Source organism: Capricornis sumatraensis, chromosome 16 (genome assembly GCF_032405125.1).
Source record: "Capricornis sumatraensis isolate serow.1 chromosome 16, serow.2, whole genome shotgun sequence".
NCBI lineage: Eukaryota > Metazoa > Chordata > Mammalia > Artiodactyla > Bovidae > Capricornis > Capricornis sumatraensis.
Window position 1 is genome coordinate 65,332,983 of NC_091084.1, and position 14,805 is coordinate 65,347,787.

At 58.3% G+C, this 14,805-nt stretch overlaps 1 protein-coding gene across 1 annotated transcript in view; it reads right to left on the minus strand.

Annotated features, from left to right (window-relative positions):
- ABTB2 (ankyrin repeat and BTB domain containing 2) overlaps window positions 1-14,805 on the minus strand; it is a 184,126-nt gene that overhangs the window by 2,263 nt on the left and 167,058 nt on the right. The window contains exons 8-16 of the mRNA XM_068988624.1: window positions 14,343-14,439; window positions 13,950-14,085; window positions 10,709-10,938; window positions 9,077-9,255; window positions 6,768-6,873; window positions 6,546-6,648; window positions 5,931-6,021; window positions 1,213-1,281; window positions 458-571 (exon numbers count right to left, since the gene is read on the minus strand). Of these exons, the coding sequence (XP_068844725.1) occupies window positions 458-571; window positions 1,213-1,281; window positions 5,931-6,021; window positions 6,546-6,648; window positions 6,768-6,873; window positions 9,077-9,255; window positions 10,709-10,938; window positions 13,950-14,085; window positions 14,343-14,439 (1,125 nt within the window). The remainder of the gene's footprint in view (window positions 1-457; window positions 572-1,212; window positions 1,282-5,930; window positions 6,022-6,545; window positions 6,649-6,767; window positions 6,874-9,076; window positions 9,256-10,708; window positions 10,939-13,949; window positions 14,086-14,342; window positions 14,440-14,805) is intronic.

Here is a 14,805-nt window from a genome sequence, read left to right on the forward strand (position 1 = left end):
GGCGGGATCTTCACACTTTTCAAAGAGCCTTGTGGACTGCAGGGTGAAAGCCAGGGAGTGCTGGAGGCCAGGCCAACGCGACCGTCCGAGAGTGGGGAGAGTGGAGGCAGCGGGACGGAGAGGGGTGGCTGATGCGTTGCGGGTGTGGGAGGTGACCGTGGCATCTGCTGCGAGGAAGACTAAGGAGCACCGAGGGGGAGAAACTCGAGTAGTGTTGAGAACTGATCTGACTTGGAGGGGCTCCGCTCTTTGCCGCCCCAGGTCTCACTGCCCAGTGCGGCACAACTGGTACAGGACCTGGGGTCCACCTGGCTCAGAGCTCAGCTCCCCAGCTGCTGTGCCACCTTACTGGGCAGCCATGACCTCAGGCCACAGAGAGGGTGACACTGTCCTTCAAAGCTGCCAGGGCACAGCAGGGTGAGTGATGGGGGGCAGGGGCGGCAGCGGGGGCCCTCACCTTGGCATACTTGTAGGTGTTCACGGCGCTCTCCACGCTCAGGGTCTGGGAGCACAGGATCTCACAGTGCCGCTGCAGGGCGTCCAGCTGGAACAGACTGGCAGCTGACAATAGCTGGCAGGAGGAAGAGAGGCCGTGGGTGAGCGGGGCCAGGCCCATGGCCCCGGCATCACAGAACAGAGAGCCCCTGTGTGCCCTCCTGACCCCCAGGACCCTCCCTGCCCACCTGCCAGTTAAGTCCGATGGCCTTGATTTATTTCTACCCCAGGCCATCTAGGTATTTGCTAGGACACCTTGGGAAGTATCTGATAGGTGACAGACATTGGTTGGAATTTCTCATGTCGCGAGGCCTTCAACTATGAGCTTCCTGCTCATCTGCACAACTTTCTAGCCAGGCGCGTGGCCAGCAGCAGGTCCGTTCTCGAAGCAGTAACCTGGTAAGGTGGGAGGGTACCTGCTGCCTTCTGATCCTCCTAGGCTTTCTATCCTCAGGGATGGCCCTTTCTAACCCTGAGGGGTCACCCGGGAGGTTGGGTTCCACAGGCGCACCGTTTCCCATGTGCTCAGAAGAGTGAGGACCTGCAGGGAAGCAGGGGGTCCTTGCAGAGGCCCCCTTCCCTCCCTCCTCATGTCTCCAATGCTGTGTTTCTGAGATTGGGGTGGGTGAGACCTGGCAGGTGTCTCAGGCTGGGCACAGGCATGGTGGATGGGCTCAGGGGCTCCCCGCTCCTCTCCCCGACAGGCCAGGTCCTCACCTCCAGGATGTCACCAGTAGGGATGTCCATGGATTCCGTTCCCCCGTAGTACAGATACTGCATCATCATCTGCAGGAAAAAGGCCCCATGTGAGGCCCAGGGGGGCCCACAGCACCACCGTACTCACCCCGCGCCCGTGGGGCGCTGCTCCAGCCGCTGCCCGGCCCTCGGTGCCCCCCCAGCCGCTGCCCGGCCCTCGGTGCCTCCTCACCCCAAGCGCCGCTCCAGCCGCTGCCCGGCCCTCGGTGCCCCCCAGCCCTGAGAGCCACTCCAGCCGCTGCCTGGCCCTCGGTGCCTCCTCACCTCAAGCGCCGCTCCAGCCGCTGCCCAGCTTTATGCCCCACCTCCCGCCCCGAGTGCCGCTCCAGCCGCTGCCTGGCCCTCGGTGCCCCACCTCCCGCCCCGAGTGCCACTCCAGACGCTGCCCGCCCCTCGGTGCCCCACCTCCCGCCCCGAGTGCCACTCCAGACGCTGCCCGGCCCTTGGTGCCCCACCTCCCACCCCGAGCGCCACTCCAGACGCTGCCCGGCCCTCGGTGCCCTACCTCCCACCCCGAGCGCTGCTCCAGCCACTGCCCGGCCCTCGGTGCCTCCTCCCCCCAAGCACCACTCCAGCCGCTGCCCGCCCCTCAGTGCCCCACCTCCCGCCCCGAGCGTGGCTCCAGCCGCTGCCCACCCCTCGGTGCCCCCCCATGTCCCGAGCGCCACTCCAGCCGTTGCCCGCCCCTGGTGCCCCGTGACCTCTGTGTGCCAGCGTCTGCACACCGCCCGACTCTCATCAGGCATTTTTGTGCTTCCCCTGGAATGCGTATGGCAAGCTGCCTTCCACAGAGTGGCTTCACTTCAATCCCCACAACAGCCCTGTGAGCCCAGGAGGGCAGATACTCTTCACGGCTGGAAAAACTGAGGCCAGGCAGGTAGGCTGCTGAGGCTGACCCGCCTCCTCAGAACCCTTCCAGCACACCAGGCACCTCACGACTCATTTCTCCTCTTACGGAAATTCTAAACATGGGGGGCTCTGAGGGGGCGACTGTCCACCCTCAGAATCCTGACTCCTGACCTCCCCATCAGGGCTAGCCAGATCCCGACCTCCTCCTGGAAGCCAGTGCAGTGCTGGGGCCTGGGACCTGGCCCAGAGGTCACCCTGCCGACCAGTGGGGGCCCTGCGACACCACATGAGGTGACCTGGGGAGGGGGCTATGTTTAGTTCTGCTGAGGTCTGACTTACAAGCTCTGCCATCAAGCTGGAGACTGGGGAGTTTCCAGCTGGAAAAAGAAAAATGATTCTCCCTGGTTGGCTGAAGAAAGGGCCCCAGCAAGGAGCTGGCAAGGGTATAAGTAAACACGGCTCCAGCCGGCACAGTCGGGCTCTGTTAGGACTGGCCCCCAGGCTGGAAGGGGCACCAGAGGGTCTAGAGGAAAGGAGCCCACGCTGGGGCGGGGCGGGGGAGGGAAGAGGGCCTGCCAGCCACGTCCTGGCCTGTCCAGGAGGCATCAGCCCGCCCCCTCCCCTCAGGAGCGCGGGCTCCCAGAGGTCTTGCGCAGCCCCCGCTGGAGCTCAGGTGGAGATCTTACAGTTACACGGATATACCCGTGTCCCCATATTCCAGGCAGTGTGTGCCTCGGGCGGGCCCACGCCTGGCTTCCTCCGCCATCCCCCATCCTGGGAGCTGGGTGCCCAGGACTGGGAGTGGGGCGGCTCCCATCTCCAGGGATTCTTCCCTAGGTGTTAGCCTCAGGGCAGCCCTGAGGTGAGAAGGGGCCCAGCCTGTGGCTCCTCTCCCTGGCCTAGAAGCAGCCTCCTGCCGCTTTTGGGAGCTGGTCTGGGCCCGGCCCAGCTCTCGTGGCACATGGGTCTCCCTGAGGCACCTGAATGCAGATGAGCCCACAGCAGTGGGACCAGAATCGCCCTCTTGGAGCCTCCCTGGGGGAACCGGGCTGCTAGCAGGCAGCTGCGGACATTAATTTCCCACAGCCCGGTAGCCCCAGGGCAGGCTGTGGGTCATCCAAAGCAGGCAGCCTGCAGGGCTGGAGCGGGCAAAGGGCTGCTCCCAGTGAGGCCCAGGCAGGACCAGCTGCAGGGATGGCCTCGCTTCCTTCTGCCCAGAGTGGGCCACCAGGAGCATGACCACAGGGAGGCCCCCAATACTGCGGGGACAGGACTGGGGCCAACAGCCGCATCAGAACGGCAGGGGCATCCCCCAAAGGCCGAGGTTTAGTTGGCAGTGACCCTGGCAAGAGGCTACACCTGTGATGTCTGTGTTGTGTCAAAACTGCATTGCAAACATTTAGTGCAAAAAAAAGAAAACATTTCATTAAATTTTTCTATGTGGAATGATACTATTTTGGCTACATTAAGCTAAATAAATTTCACCTGTTTCTTTTTACTTTTTCCTTCATCTATTAAGCAATTTTACATAACCTCTGTGCCCAGCATTATCTTTCTTTTAGAGATAGTATTGCTTAGATCTCCTTGGGCCTCCGTTTCCTGTTCTAGAAAACAGATCTCAAGTTCTCTTTGTGTTTGAGAGCCAATGAGATGTCTGGGGGCTGCTCTGAAACTTAGGCTTTTTTAGGAGGCCTCGGACCTGGATCTATGGCTTCAGCCGCACGCTGCCCCTCCCCCTGCCCACCCCTCCACACTGCGGGATGGCAGAGCTTTGTTCCTGGAGAACTCAAAGGGCCAGGCCAGTGGCTAACATGCCCCAGGCCCACGTGTGCCCTGAGGTTAGGCCTGTTGTCTCTCTTTACCCCGTGACAAGCCTGAGAAGTCGTCAAGGGCTGCCCAGCCTCTCCTGCCTCGGGGGTCACCCCAGTTGAGCAGATGCCGCCTCGATGGCAGGGGTCACCCTTGTCACCCCCACCTCCCGCCCAATCCCCACTGCCCTTCTCAAACCGCCTCCTGGGTTGGGTCGTGACCCCACCTCACGCTCCAACTCACCTGGACTTTGGGCTTCTTAGCCAAGCAAGCTCCCCTTCCCCAGGGAGTTTGGCTCAAGGGATGGGAAGAGGGGAGGGGAGATACCCTATGCCCGACCCTGGGCCTCCTCCAATGCCGCCAAGCCCGCCACTCTCCCCTCATCCACACCCCTCTACCCTGCTGCCTCTACCGGTCGCCATCATCACTCAGCTGGATTTCTCACCAGCCACTCACCTGCTCCCCCGGCTGCAGTCCTGCCCGTCCTCCCCTCACCCTCCAGACTGTGCGAGGTCACACAAACTGGACCATTCCACACACCCTAAGATTGAACCCTGGCTCTATCACCTCCCAGCTGTGTGACCTTGAACAAGTTATCGAACTTCTCTGTACCTGCGACACCTCATGGACCAAGGGGGGAAAACAACATGTGTGCACCTCCTGGACTGTGCTGTGACGCTTAACTGATAAATGCACTTAGAACCATGCCTGGCTAAGTGTCACCGATGGTGGCGACCTCAGAGCAGCTTCTAACTACCCTTGGGTTAAAGCTCAAGCCCTTCATGTGATGGCTCCTCGGGGGCAGCCTCAGCCTCATTTCTGGATGTTCTCCTGAACGGCTGCCAGGACTTGGCCAGAGAGCATTTTCTGAACAGGCTGTGGTCTCTGGTGGTGGTGGTCTTCGTGTGGATTGCTCTGGCTACCTGGAGCTCCTGATACCTGGCTGACTACCCTGGTCCCCAGGAAATTTCCTCCTTCGCAGCTTCAGTGCCCCTTCCTGCACTGCCGGCACCTCCCCCACCACTCCCAGTCACATTCGTTCATAATGCTGTCTCCTGGAGGCCAGGGTCCCTGTCCTGTTTACTGCTGTCTCCATGGTACCCATAAGTGACTAAATGCTAAGCAGATGACTGCCAGGAACAAGAGAGAGGGACTAAACCCTTTTAGACGGTGGCTACTCACACTTCTGTGAGGCTGTGATCTCTCCCATTAGGTCACAAGCCTGTCCCGGGCAAGGCCAGGTCCTGGGTTCACATACCAGCTGCCTCTTAGCCTCCGTCTCAGCCCCTAAGGGTCACACCTACAGCCTGAAGACCACTTTCTAGAAAGGAGCTCCCCACTGGGGCTCAGCTTAGACCCCAGCCAGGCCCTTCCAGACCTCGCCTGCCACTCCTGGCGGCCAGCCTGCGGAGCTTCCGTCACGCAACCTCTGACATTCTCCGAAGCTTAGAGATCGAAAGTCCTGACCTTGAACTCCCACAACCAGGATGGGCTCCCTGTGGCTCTTTCTGCTTAGCCAGCATGGCTAGGGTCTGATGCCGAGGAAGAGTGATGGGCCTACACTGGTACACGCGCACGTCACTCTCCACCCACCTGGGGTCTTGTTAAACTGTGGGGGGTCCTGGCATGGGGCCTGAGGCTCTGCGTTCCCAACAAATGCTCAAGCAAGTCTGTGGACTGGGAGCTCACTCAGGACAAGCGCTCACAGGTTACACGTGTGGTGTGCGCCTGTCCTTACATGCCCGTCAGGCTGCCCAGACCCCTCACCCAGTGGTTAGAGCTCAGGGCCCATGAAACAGACTCTGAAGCTGCAAACTCACAACGGAAAGGCTACCTTGGCTGGGAAAAGCCTAGATGCTCCAACCTGACCACTGCGTCAGCAAAACACAGAAGGCATTAGGGATGGCGGGGAAGACTATGACTGGCTCATGGCTGACCCCGCCCAGATGGACCAGCCAGGGTCAGGGTCCTGTAGGGGAGGGGCACCCCTAGAAACGCCCGCAGTGCTGAGGTACACACACCTGGAAAATGTGGAACTTCATGTCGCTGATCTCGATGGTTTTACTGCCGTCGCCATCTTGCTCTGATTTATTGGTCATCAGCGTCTTGAACCTGGAGCCAAGGAGACGAGACAAGGAAAGGCTTGAACATGACTTTTATTCCATCACTGTGTGGCAAAGGCCCCATCCATCGCCTGACCGGTCACCAGGGGACAGAAGCATTTTAAAAATCACTGCTGTGCTCGCAAAAGAATTCTGGGCAAGTGACGTTTTACATCATCCTAGGCTGACAGATAGCTGGGCTGAGCCCCGATCTGTCCCAGCTGCCCTCTCGCTTAGTGACCGTAACACCCATGGCTGGAAAACTGCCCTTCATGTTAGAACATTCGTGTTTTCTAATCATCAAAAGCAATGGCTTGACCAGAACAATGACCCAGCTCCTCTGGGAGAACTCTGGGTCCCCTCATGACTGTCCCTCTGTCCCCTGTGGGGTGGGTGGTGAGGATTCCCTGCTCTGTGACCACCCTCTGGGGGCAGAGGCTCTTCTCCAGCCTGCCCGTAATCTCATATCTACATGAAGCTGCCCTCCCCCGACTTCCCGGAGGGGGCAGAGAATTTGTTATCTGGGCTGCCTACCTGTTAGAAGCCGTCACCAGCAGGACTTTATGTGCATAAAACAGCTTTCCTGCCACTAGGAAGGTCACGTCTGACATCTCCTTGTTGTTCAAAAAGTGAGGATCTGTCGCGGGGGGAAGGAGAAGGGGATGACGGCGGCGCCTGCCGCTCAGGCACTTGGGAAGGGGAAGGAGGGCAGAGATGAGACGGAGGGGGAGGGGAGAGGAGGTGGGGAGGCCTCACCGAGCCTGGCCGGCAGCGTCTTGCGGAGCTCGGGGATGCGGGGGATGGGGCTGCTGCCGTAGCAGTGCGTGAAGATGGCCGCTAGCTGCTGCGTGACCGAGTCGTTCTGCGGGGGGAGAGGCGGGGAGGGGCGTCAGCTCGACCCTCATCTGGAGGCCGTGTGTTTACAGCTCCAGGTACGCCAGGCCAGCTTCAAAAGTCCAGGCCAGGATCAGCGCAGCACTGCCCTTCATTCCCCCCGGATCTGGTCTGGCGAGGGAGGCCCGGTCTTCCACACCGACTCCCCGGACTGCTTTCGTGGCCAGGCTCTGGCCCAGACAGAACCCTAGCCTCTGCAGTCAGGCGGGTCCGGGCGAGGGCTGGACGTCCACCTGCGGGGTGCCTGTGTCCTTCCGTCCCTGTGAGGGGGGTGTCCCTAAGTCTGTCTGCCCGTGAGGCAGTCTCCGGGTCCGTCCTGCGGTCTGTCTGCGTCCTGCAGTCTGTCTGCCTATGTGTCAGTCTCCAGGTCCATCCTGAGGTCTGTCTGCGTCCTGCAGTCTGTCTGCCCGTGAGGCAGTCTCCGGGTCCGTCCTGCGGTCTGTCTCCGTCCTGCGGTCTGCCCGCCCGTGAGGCAGTCTCTGGGTCCATCCTGTGGTCTGTCTACCTGTGTGTCAGTCTCCGGGTCCGTCCTGCGGTCTGTCTGCGTCCTACAGTCTGTCTGCCTGTGTGTCAGTCTCCGGGTCCATCCTGTGGTCTGTCTGCGTCCTGTGGTCTGTCTGCGTCCTGTGGTCTGTCTGCCTGTGTGTCAGTCTCCAGGTCCGTCCTGTGGTCTGTCTGCGTCCCGTGGTCTGTCTGCCTGTGTGTCAGTCCCCGGGTCCGTCCTGCGGTCTGTCTGCCTGTGTGTCAGTCTCCAGGTCCGTCCTGCGGTCTGTCAGCGTCCTGCAGTCTGTCTGCCCGTGAGGCAGTCTCCGGGTCCATCCTGTGGTCTGTCTGCGTCCTGCAGTCTGTCTGCCTGTGTGTCAGTCTCCGGGTCCGTCCTGTGGTCTGTCTACGTCCTGCGGTCTGTCTGCCTGTGTGTCAGTCTTCGGGTCCGTCCTGCGGTCTGTCTGCCTGTGTGTCAGTCTCCAGGTCCGTCCTGTGGTCTGTCTGCGTCCTGTGGTCTGTCTGCCTGTGTGTCAGTCTCCGGGTCCGTCCTGCAGTCTGTCTGCATTCCGTGGTCTATCTGCCTGTGTGTCAGTCTCCAGGTCCATCCTGTGGTCTGTCTGCGTCCTGCGGTCTGTCTGCCTGTGTGTCAGTCTCCAGGTCCGTCCTGTGGTCTGTCTGCGTCCTGTGGTCTGTCTGCCTGTGTGTCAGTCGCCGGGTCCGTCCTGCGGTCTGTCTGCCTGTGTGTCAGTCTCCAGGTCCGTTCTATGGTCTGTCTGTATCCCGTGGTCTGTCTGCCTGTGTGTCAGCCTCCAGGTCCGTCCTGTGGTCTGTCTGCGTCCTGTGGTCTGTCTGCCTGTGTGTCAGTCTCCGGGTCCGTCCTGTGGTCTGTCTGCCTGTGTGTCAGTCTCCGGGTCTATCCTGTGGTTTGTCTGCGTCCCGCGGTCTATCTGCCTGTGTCAGTCTCCAGGTCTGTCCTGTGGTCTGTCTGCATCCTGCGGTCTGTCTGCCTGTGTGTCAGTCTCCGGGTCCGTCCTGTGGTCTGTCTGCGTTCCGCAGTCTATCTGCCTGTGTGTCAGTCTCCAGGTCCATCCTGTGGTCTGTCTGCCTGTGTGTCAGTCTCCGGGTCTGTCCTGTGGTCTGTCTGCGTCCTGCGGTCTGTCTGCCTGTGTGTCAGTCTTCGGGTCCGTCCTGTTGTCTGTCTGCATCCCATGGTCTATCTGCCTGTGTGTCAGTCTCCAGGTCCGTCCTGCGGTCTGTCTGCCTGTGTGTCAGTCTCCGGGTCCGTCCTGTGGTCTGTCTGCGTCCTGCGGTCTGTCTGCGTCCTGCGGTCTGTCTGCCTGTGTGTCAGTCTCCGGGTCCGTCCTGTGGTCTGTCTGCGTCCTGCGGTCTGTCTGCCTGTGTGTCAGTCTCCAGGTCCATCCTGTGGTCTGTCTGCGTCCTGCGGTCTGTCTGCCTGTGTGTCAGTCTCCAGGTCTGTCCTGTGGTCTGTCTACGTCCCGTGGTCTGTCTGCCTGTGTGTCAGTCTTTGGGTCCGTCCTGCGGTCTGTCTGCGTCCCGTGGTCTGTCTGCCTGTGTGTCAGTCTCCGGGTCCGTCCTGTGGTCTGTCTGTGTCCTGCGGTCTGTCTGCCTGTGTGTCAGTCTCTGGGTCTGTCTCTGGGCTCTCGGGGCCTCCGGGGCTGTCTCACCTTGCTGGTCTTGAGGATGTCAAACATGAGCGGCAAGCCCTCAGTCACCAGCTCTTCATTGTACTCCTCCTCCTTGATGGAGCTGAAATCCCGCAGGAGGCTCTGCACCACCGAGTACCGAGACTGGGAGAAGGACGTCCTCAGAGCCTCGATCCAGACGTGCAGCTTCCAGGGGACGCCTGGACCGGGAAGGGGAAGGGCAGTCACCCCCCGGGCAGAGCGCTCCCCAAAGGGACCACTGAGCCCACCTCATGACAGCCCCCTTTCCGGCAGACCAACGCACCTGATCCCTGCCCAAGTTGGGGCACCCCCTCTCCCCAGCTCAGCACAGCCAGTAGGAAAGCATTTGTTCACCCTGACGGGCCTCCCTGAGACATAAAAGGGTCTCAAAGTTCCCATCAGATGAGGTGGAGGAATGGCTTCAGGCCAAGTGCAGGGAGCCTGATCTCTGAAAATCCACAGCTCAGCCTGGGAGCCTTCAAGTGCAGGCCCAGCACCCACACTGGCCCCACTGGCTTGTTGGGCCCCGGAATTACCTACTGGGGAGGAACCATTATAATTAGGAGGGGTGGCCCCGGAGACTCGAATGCCCGGAGGATATGCAGGGCGCGTGGGGACAAGAGGACCCCATGCCTGTCTAGAAGCCTGAAATGAACCCTGTTCTGTCGCCAAGGGCTTTTCCCAGCACCTGGCTTCCGGGAGTGTCTGTGCACACGCAATGTCATGTAATTACTGTTTACCAGCTCCCTGGAGTATGTCACTGGGGCCGCAGAGTAATCCAAAACTACTCTGTAAAGGTCATGACAAAAACCAGCGATGTTTCTGATAATTAGAGATTGCTTCTTACTCCCCAGCCTCACTGTGGATTTAAAAAGGTCTGATGGCATTCCCTGGGGACATGGTGCCAAGGGTAGCATCAGAATCACTGGTTTAGGAGTGATATTCCCATTTCATAGGGAAGAGCACTGAGGCTGGCCTGCCACCAGAGGGCCGTGTGGCTCCCGCCTCCTTGGCCCAGCGCTGGGTGTTCGTGTGTCATGGCCCCCCAGGAGAGGAGCGATGCTGTCATCATGCACTGAGCGCCCACGGTTAGTGGGCACTGGGCCCTGTGCTGTGTGTGACGACTTCACATTCGCAGGGGAGGAGCACTAGGGAACGTGGCAGGGCTGGGATCTCCCCCAGGTCTGTCTGACCAGCCGCCTGGGAGGAAAGGAGAAGTCTGCAAGCTTGCAGGCCAAGGAGGTGGGGAGGCGGGCTGATGGACTGGAGAGCATCTCACTGACCAGAAATGTGGACTCCTGGTGCTCTAGACGCTCCCACATGACCAGGCCTCGACCAGGGAAGCTGGGGGCCCTGAGGGCACAGGGCTGGGTGAGGCTTTTGAGACATGTCCCCACTGAGGACTGTCTGAGGCTCAGGGCACTACCTGTCTTGGTTTGAGAGGGCGGAGGCCCGCCCTGCACTCCACTGCCTCCTGGCCTGTCTGGCCTGTGGGCCTGGCCCTCTCGTGTGTGTGTGTGTGTGTGTGTCTGTGTGTGTGTACAAGCACACTGAGGAGCAGCACGGCATGTGTGTGTGTGCGACTCTGCGTGTGTGTGCCTGTGTCTATACATGCACACCACGTGGCCTCACCCAGCGCCCTCAGCTCCATGGTGATGTCCACGTAGCCGTGCTCCGCGCTGTAGTACATGGCCTCCTGGAGGGCCTTGGTGCGCGTCCGGCTCAGGCGCATGGGCCCCTCGCTGCCGCTGCCCTGGCTGGACGCATCGCTCTCTTCCACGCCCTCAGCCAGGATCTCCTCCAGGGACAGCACATCTGCTTTGGCCTGCTGTGGCTGAGTCAGGAGCTTCCTCAGGACGTTCCTGTGGGGAAAGGGACAAAGAAGGGTGATGTCTGAGGCTCCCGCCATGGATGGTACCTGCCGAGCTGCCTTTCAGCGTCCTGTGGCCCAGATGGGCCAACTATGGGGCATCTGCGGGCAAAAAGGGCTCATGGTCTTCCCTTCTCAGGCAGGCTGGGCCCCCGGGTGAGTCAGGGAAAGGGGCAGAAGACCTCTCCCTTCTGCCATCCGGGTACTGCTGAGAAGTCATGAGCTCTGGGGCCAAGCAGGCTCTGCCATCCTGTGTGATCTCAGACAGGTTGTTCTACCTCTCTGAGCCCTGATGGCTCTGTCACTGTAGCATGGGGAATCAGTATCATCCTCTCCCAGTTAATGTGAGGCTCAAGTGACATCACATGCAGAGCCTGATACACAACAATCGTCCTAATAGCAGCTGACTTGCATATTCCCACGTTGTTGTTCAGTTGCTCAGTCGTGTCCAACTCTTAGCGACCCCATGGACTGCAGCATGCCAGGCTTCTCTGTCCTTCCTTCACCATCTCCAGGAGCTCGCTCAAACTCATGTCCATCGAGTCGGTGATGCCATCTAACCATATTGTCCTTGGTTGTCCCCTTCTCCTCCTGACTTCTATCTTTCCCAGCATCAGGGTCTTTATTCCAATGAGTCGGCTCTTTGCAACAGGTGACCAAAGTATTGGGAGCTTCAGTTTTGGCATCAGTCCTTTCAATGAATATTCAGGATTGATTTCCTTTAGGATTGACTTGTTTGATCTCCTTGCAGTCCAAAAGACTCTCAAGAATCTTCTCCAACACCACAGTTCAAAAGCATCAGTTCTTTGGCACTCAGCTTTCTTTATAGTCCAACTCTCACATTCATACATGACTACTGGAAAAACCATAGCCTTGACCAGATGGACCTTTGTTGGCAAAGTAATGCCTCCGCTTTTGAATATGCTGTCTAGGTTGGTCATAACTTTCCTTCCAAGGGGTAAGCCTCTTTTAATTTCATGGTTGCAGTCACCATCTGCAGTGATTTTGGAGCCCCCCAAAATAAAGTCTGACACTGTTTCCACTGTTTCCCCATCTATTTCCCATGAAGTGATGGGACCGGATGCCATGATCTTAGTTTTCTCAATGTTGACCTTTAAGCCAACTTTTTCACTCTCCTCTTTCACTTTCATCAAGAGGCTCTTTAGTTCTTCATTTTCTGCCATAAGAGTGGTGGTATCTGCATATCTGAGGTTATTGATATTTCTCCTGGCAATCTTGATAAAGCTTGTGCTTCCTCCAGCCCAGCGTTTCTCATGATGTATTCTGCACAGAAGTTAAATAAGCAGGGTGATAATATATAGTCTTGACGTACTCCTTTCCCAGTTTTGGAACCAGTCTGTTTTTCCTTGTTCAGTTCTAACTGTTGCTTCTTGACCTGCATACAGATTTCTCAGGAGGCAGGTCAGGTGGTCTGGTATTCCCATCTCTTTAAGAATTTTCCACAGTTTGTTGTGATCCACAGTCAAAGGCTTTGGCGTAGTCAATAAAGCAGAAGTAGATGATTTTCTGGAACTCTCTTGCTTTTTTGATGATTCAGCGGATGTTGGCAATTTGTTCTATGGTCCCTCTGCCTTTTCTAAATCCACCTTGGACATTTGGAAGTTCACGGTTCACGTATTGCTGAAGCCTGGCATGGAGAATTTTGAGCATTACTAGCGTGTGAGATGAGTGCAATTGTGCAGTAGCTTGAACATTCTTTGGCATTGGAATGAAAACTGACCTTTTCCAGTCCTATGGCCACTGCAGAGTTTTCCAAATTTGCTGGCATATTGAGTGCAGTACTTTCACAATTTCCAAGGAGCAAGCATGTTTTAATTTCATGGCTGTGGTCACCATCCAAAGTGACTTTGGAGCCCAAGAAAATAAAGTCTTTCACTGTTTCCATTGTTTCCCCATCTATATGCCATAAAGTGATGGGACTGGATGCCATGATCTTAGTTTTTTGAATGCTGAGTTTCAAGCCAGCTTTTTCACGCTCCTCTTCCACCTTCATCAAGAAGCTCTTTAGTTCTTCACTTTTTGCCATGAGAGTGGTATCATCTGCATATCTGAGGTACTTGATGTTTCTCCTGGCAATCCTGATGTTGCCATGTACCAGTGCATTTAACCCTCCCTGAGAGAGGAACCTCAGTATTCATGGGTGATGAATACATCTTGCTCATGTCACACCGAGCGGGATGCAGACTCAGAGGGGGTTCCAAGCCCCAGGCTCTTCTGTCGCATCCTGTGGCCCGGGGCTCCAGATGGCTGTCTCATGGGCAGGCCCCCAGGCCACTTGGGGGTGGAGCCGTCTCCCTGCAGACCTGCCTGCCTCTCCTCAACCCCTTCCCCACCTTGTGATGGAAGCTGGGCTGTGCCACAAAGGGTACTCTTGTTAACCGCTGAGCTGACAGAGCAACAGCGGGATGACCCAGGTCCCTCAAGGGAGTCCCTCTTTGTCTTCTACTCACCTTTTCCCTGCTGCCCTTTGACCCCAGAGCGGCCTAACTCTGGTTAGGTGAGACCAGCTGCTCTGGTCTCACCTCTGCCCTGTCACACCCTCAGGCAGGCCTGGCCCCTAAAAAGCAGGGTCCACCATCTGCTCCTGGAGCAGGATGTGATTTCTAGCAGAGCCACCAGGAGCATCTTCATGGTGGAGCTAAAGTCTGGGTGGAAGCCCCTAGCACTCCAGGCTGTGGCGGGCAATGGAGAAGTAGCCCAGGCACAGGAAGGGATGGGGTCCTGGGGCAGCCCTGGGTGGCTGCAGGTAGAGGGTCTTATGGGGGAATGAGAGGGCCTGCCCTGGGCACCCACCACCCTGTGTTTCCAGACCTCCACCCTCTGGGCCCACAGGCTGCCTGAAGACCTGTGTCTTCTTTCTGGCTGGTGTGCAGGCAGCTACCCTCTATCCACCCCTTCCCTCCATCTCTGGAAAGATCTCCAGGCCTGGCTCTTCTGCTTCATGCTCCACAGAACACGGGGCAGGAAGCCCCAGGTAGGTACCTGTGGCCATGGGCGGCTGAGTGGCTGAAGCAGTTCATATCCTCGTGGAGGGAGGAGGCCATGCCGTTGGCTTCGAGCATGCTGAGGAGGGGATCGGCGCCCCGGCTAAGCAGCAAGCTGACCAGCTCGTAGTTCCCTGAAAGAGATGGGCCAGGAATGCTTCCACCACCCACGTCGCTGCCCCTCTGCTGGGCCTGTCTGAGCACTGAGCACCATAGAAACACTGACGATGGAGTGAGGCGGAGCCCCTTGCAACCTGAAGCAGGGGTTTCAAGGCTTGCCATGGGGGTCTCTGTGTGCGGCTCAGCCAGGCAGGGCGACACTGTGAGGAGGGCCAGGTGGAACCGCAGGGCAGTCAGGGACCCTGGCTGGGCAGGGCAGCAGTGCACCTACCGGCCGCAGAGGCCAGCTGCAGGGGCGTCTCTGCATAGCTGTCTTCGCCGCCGTTCACTGCAGAGCCCTCCACGTGGGCGCCAGCATCCAGGAGCAACTGCCAAGGCACAGGAAGGGCACTTGAGCGTGGAGGGGAGTGTCACCTGGGCCAGGTGCAGGGGAGGCTTCGGGGAGTGGCCTTTAGTTTCCTCCTGGCATGCGACCAAGAGCCAGCTCCCTCGGGCATCCAGAACTGTAGAACTCCTGGTTACCTTCACAGCTTTAAATGCTCAGAACCTTCCCCTGTGCTTTTTGTGGTCTTGAACCAAGCCCCTGAGCTATAGGGACCTCTGAGCTATCTCCCCCTTTCAGTTTCCTACAAACTGGCCACAGTGAAGAATAGAAGGTAGGTGTGTGCTAACTCGCTTCAGTCATGTCTGATTCTTTGCGACCCTATGGACCATAGCCTATCAGGCTCCTCTGT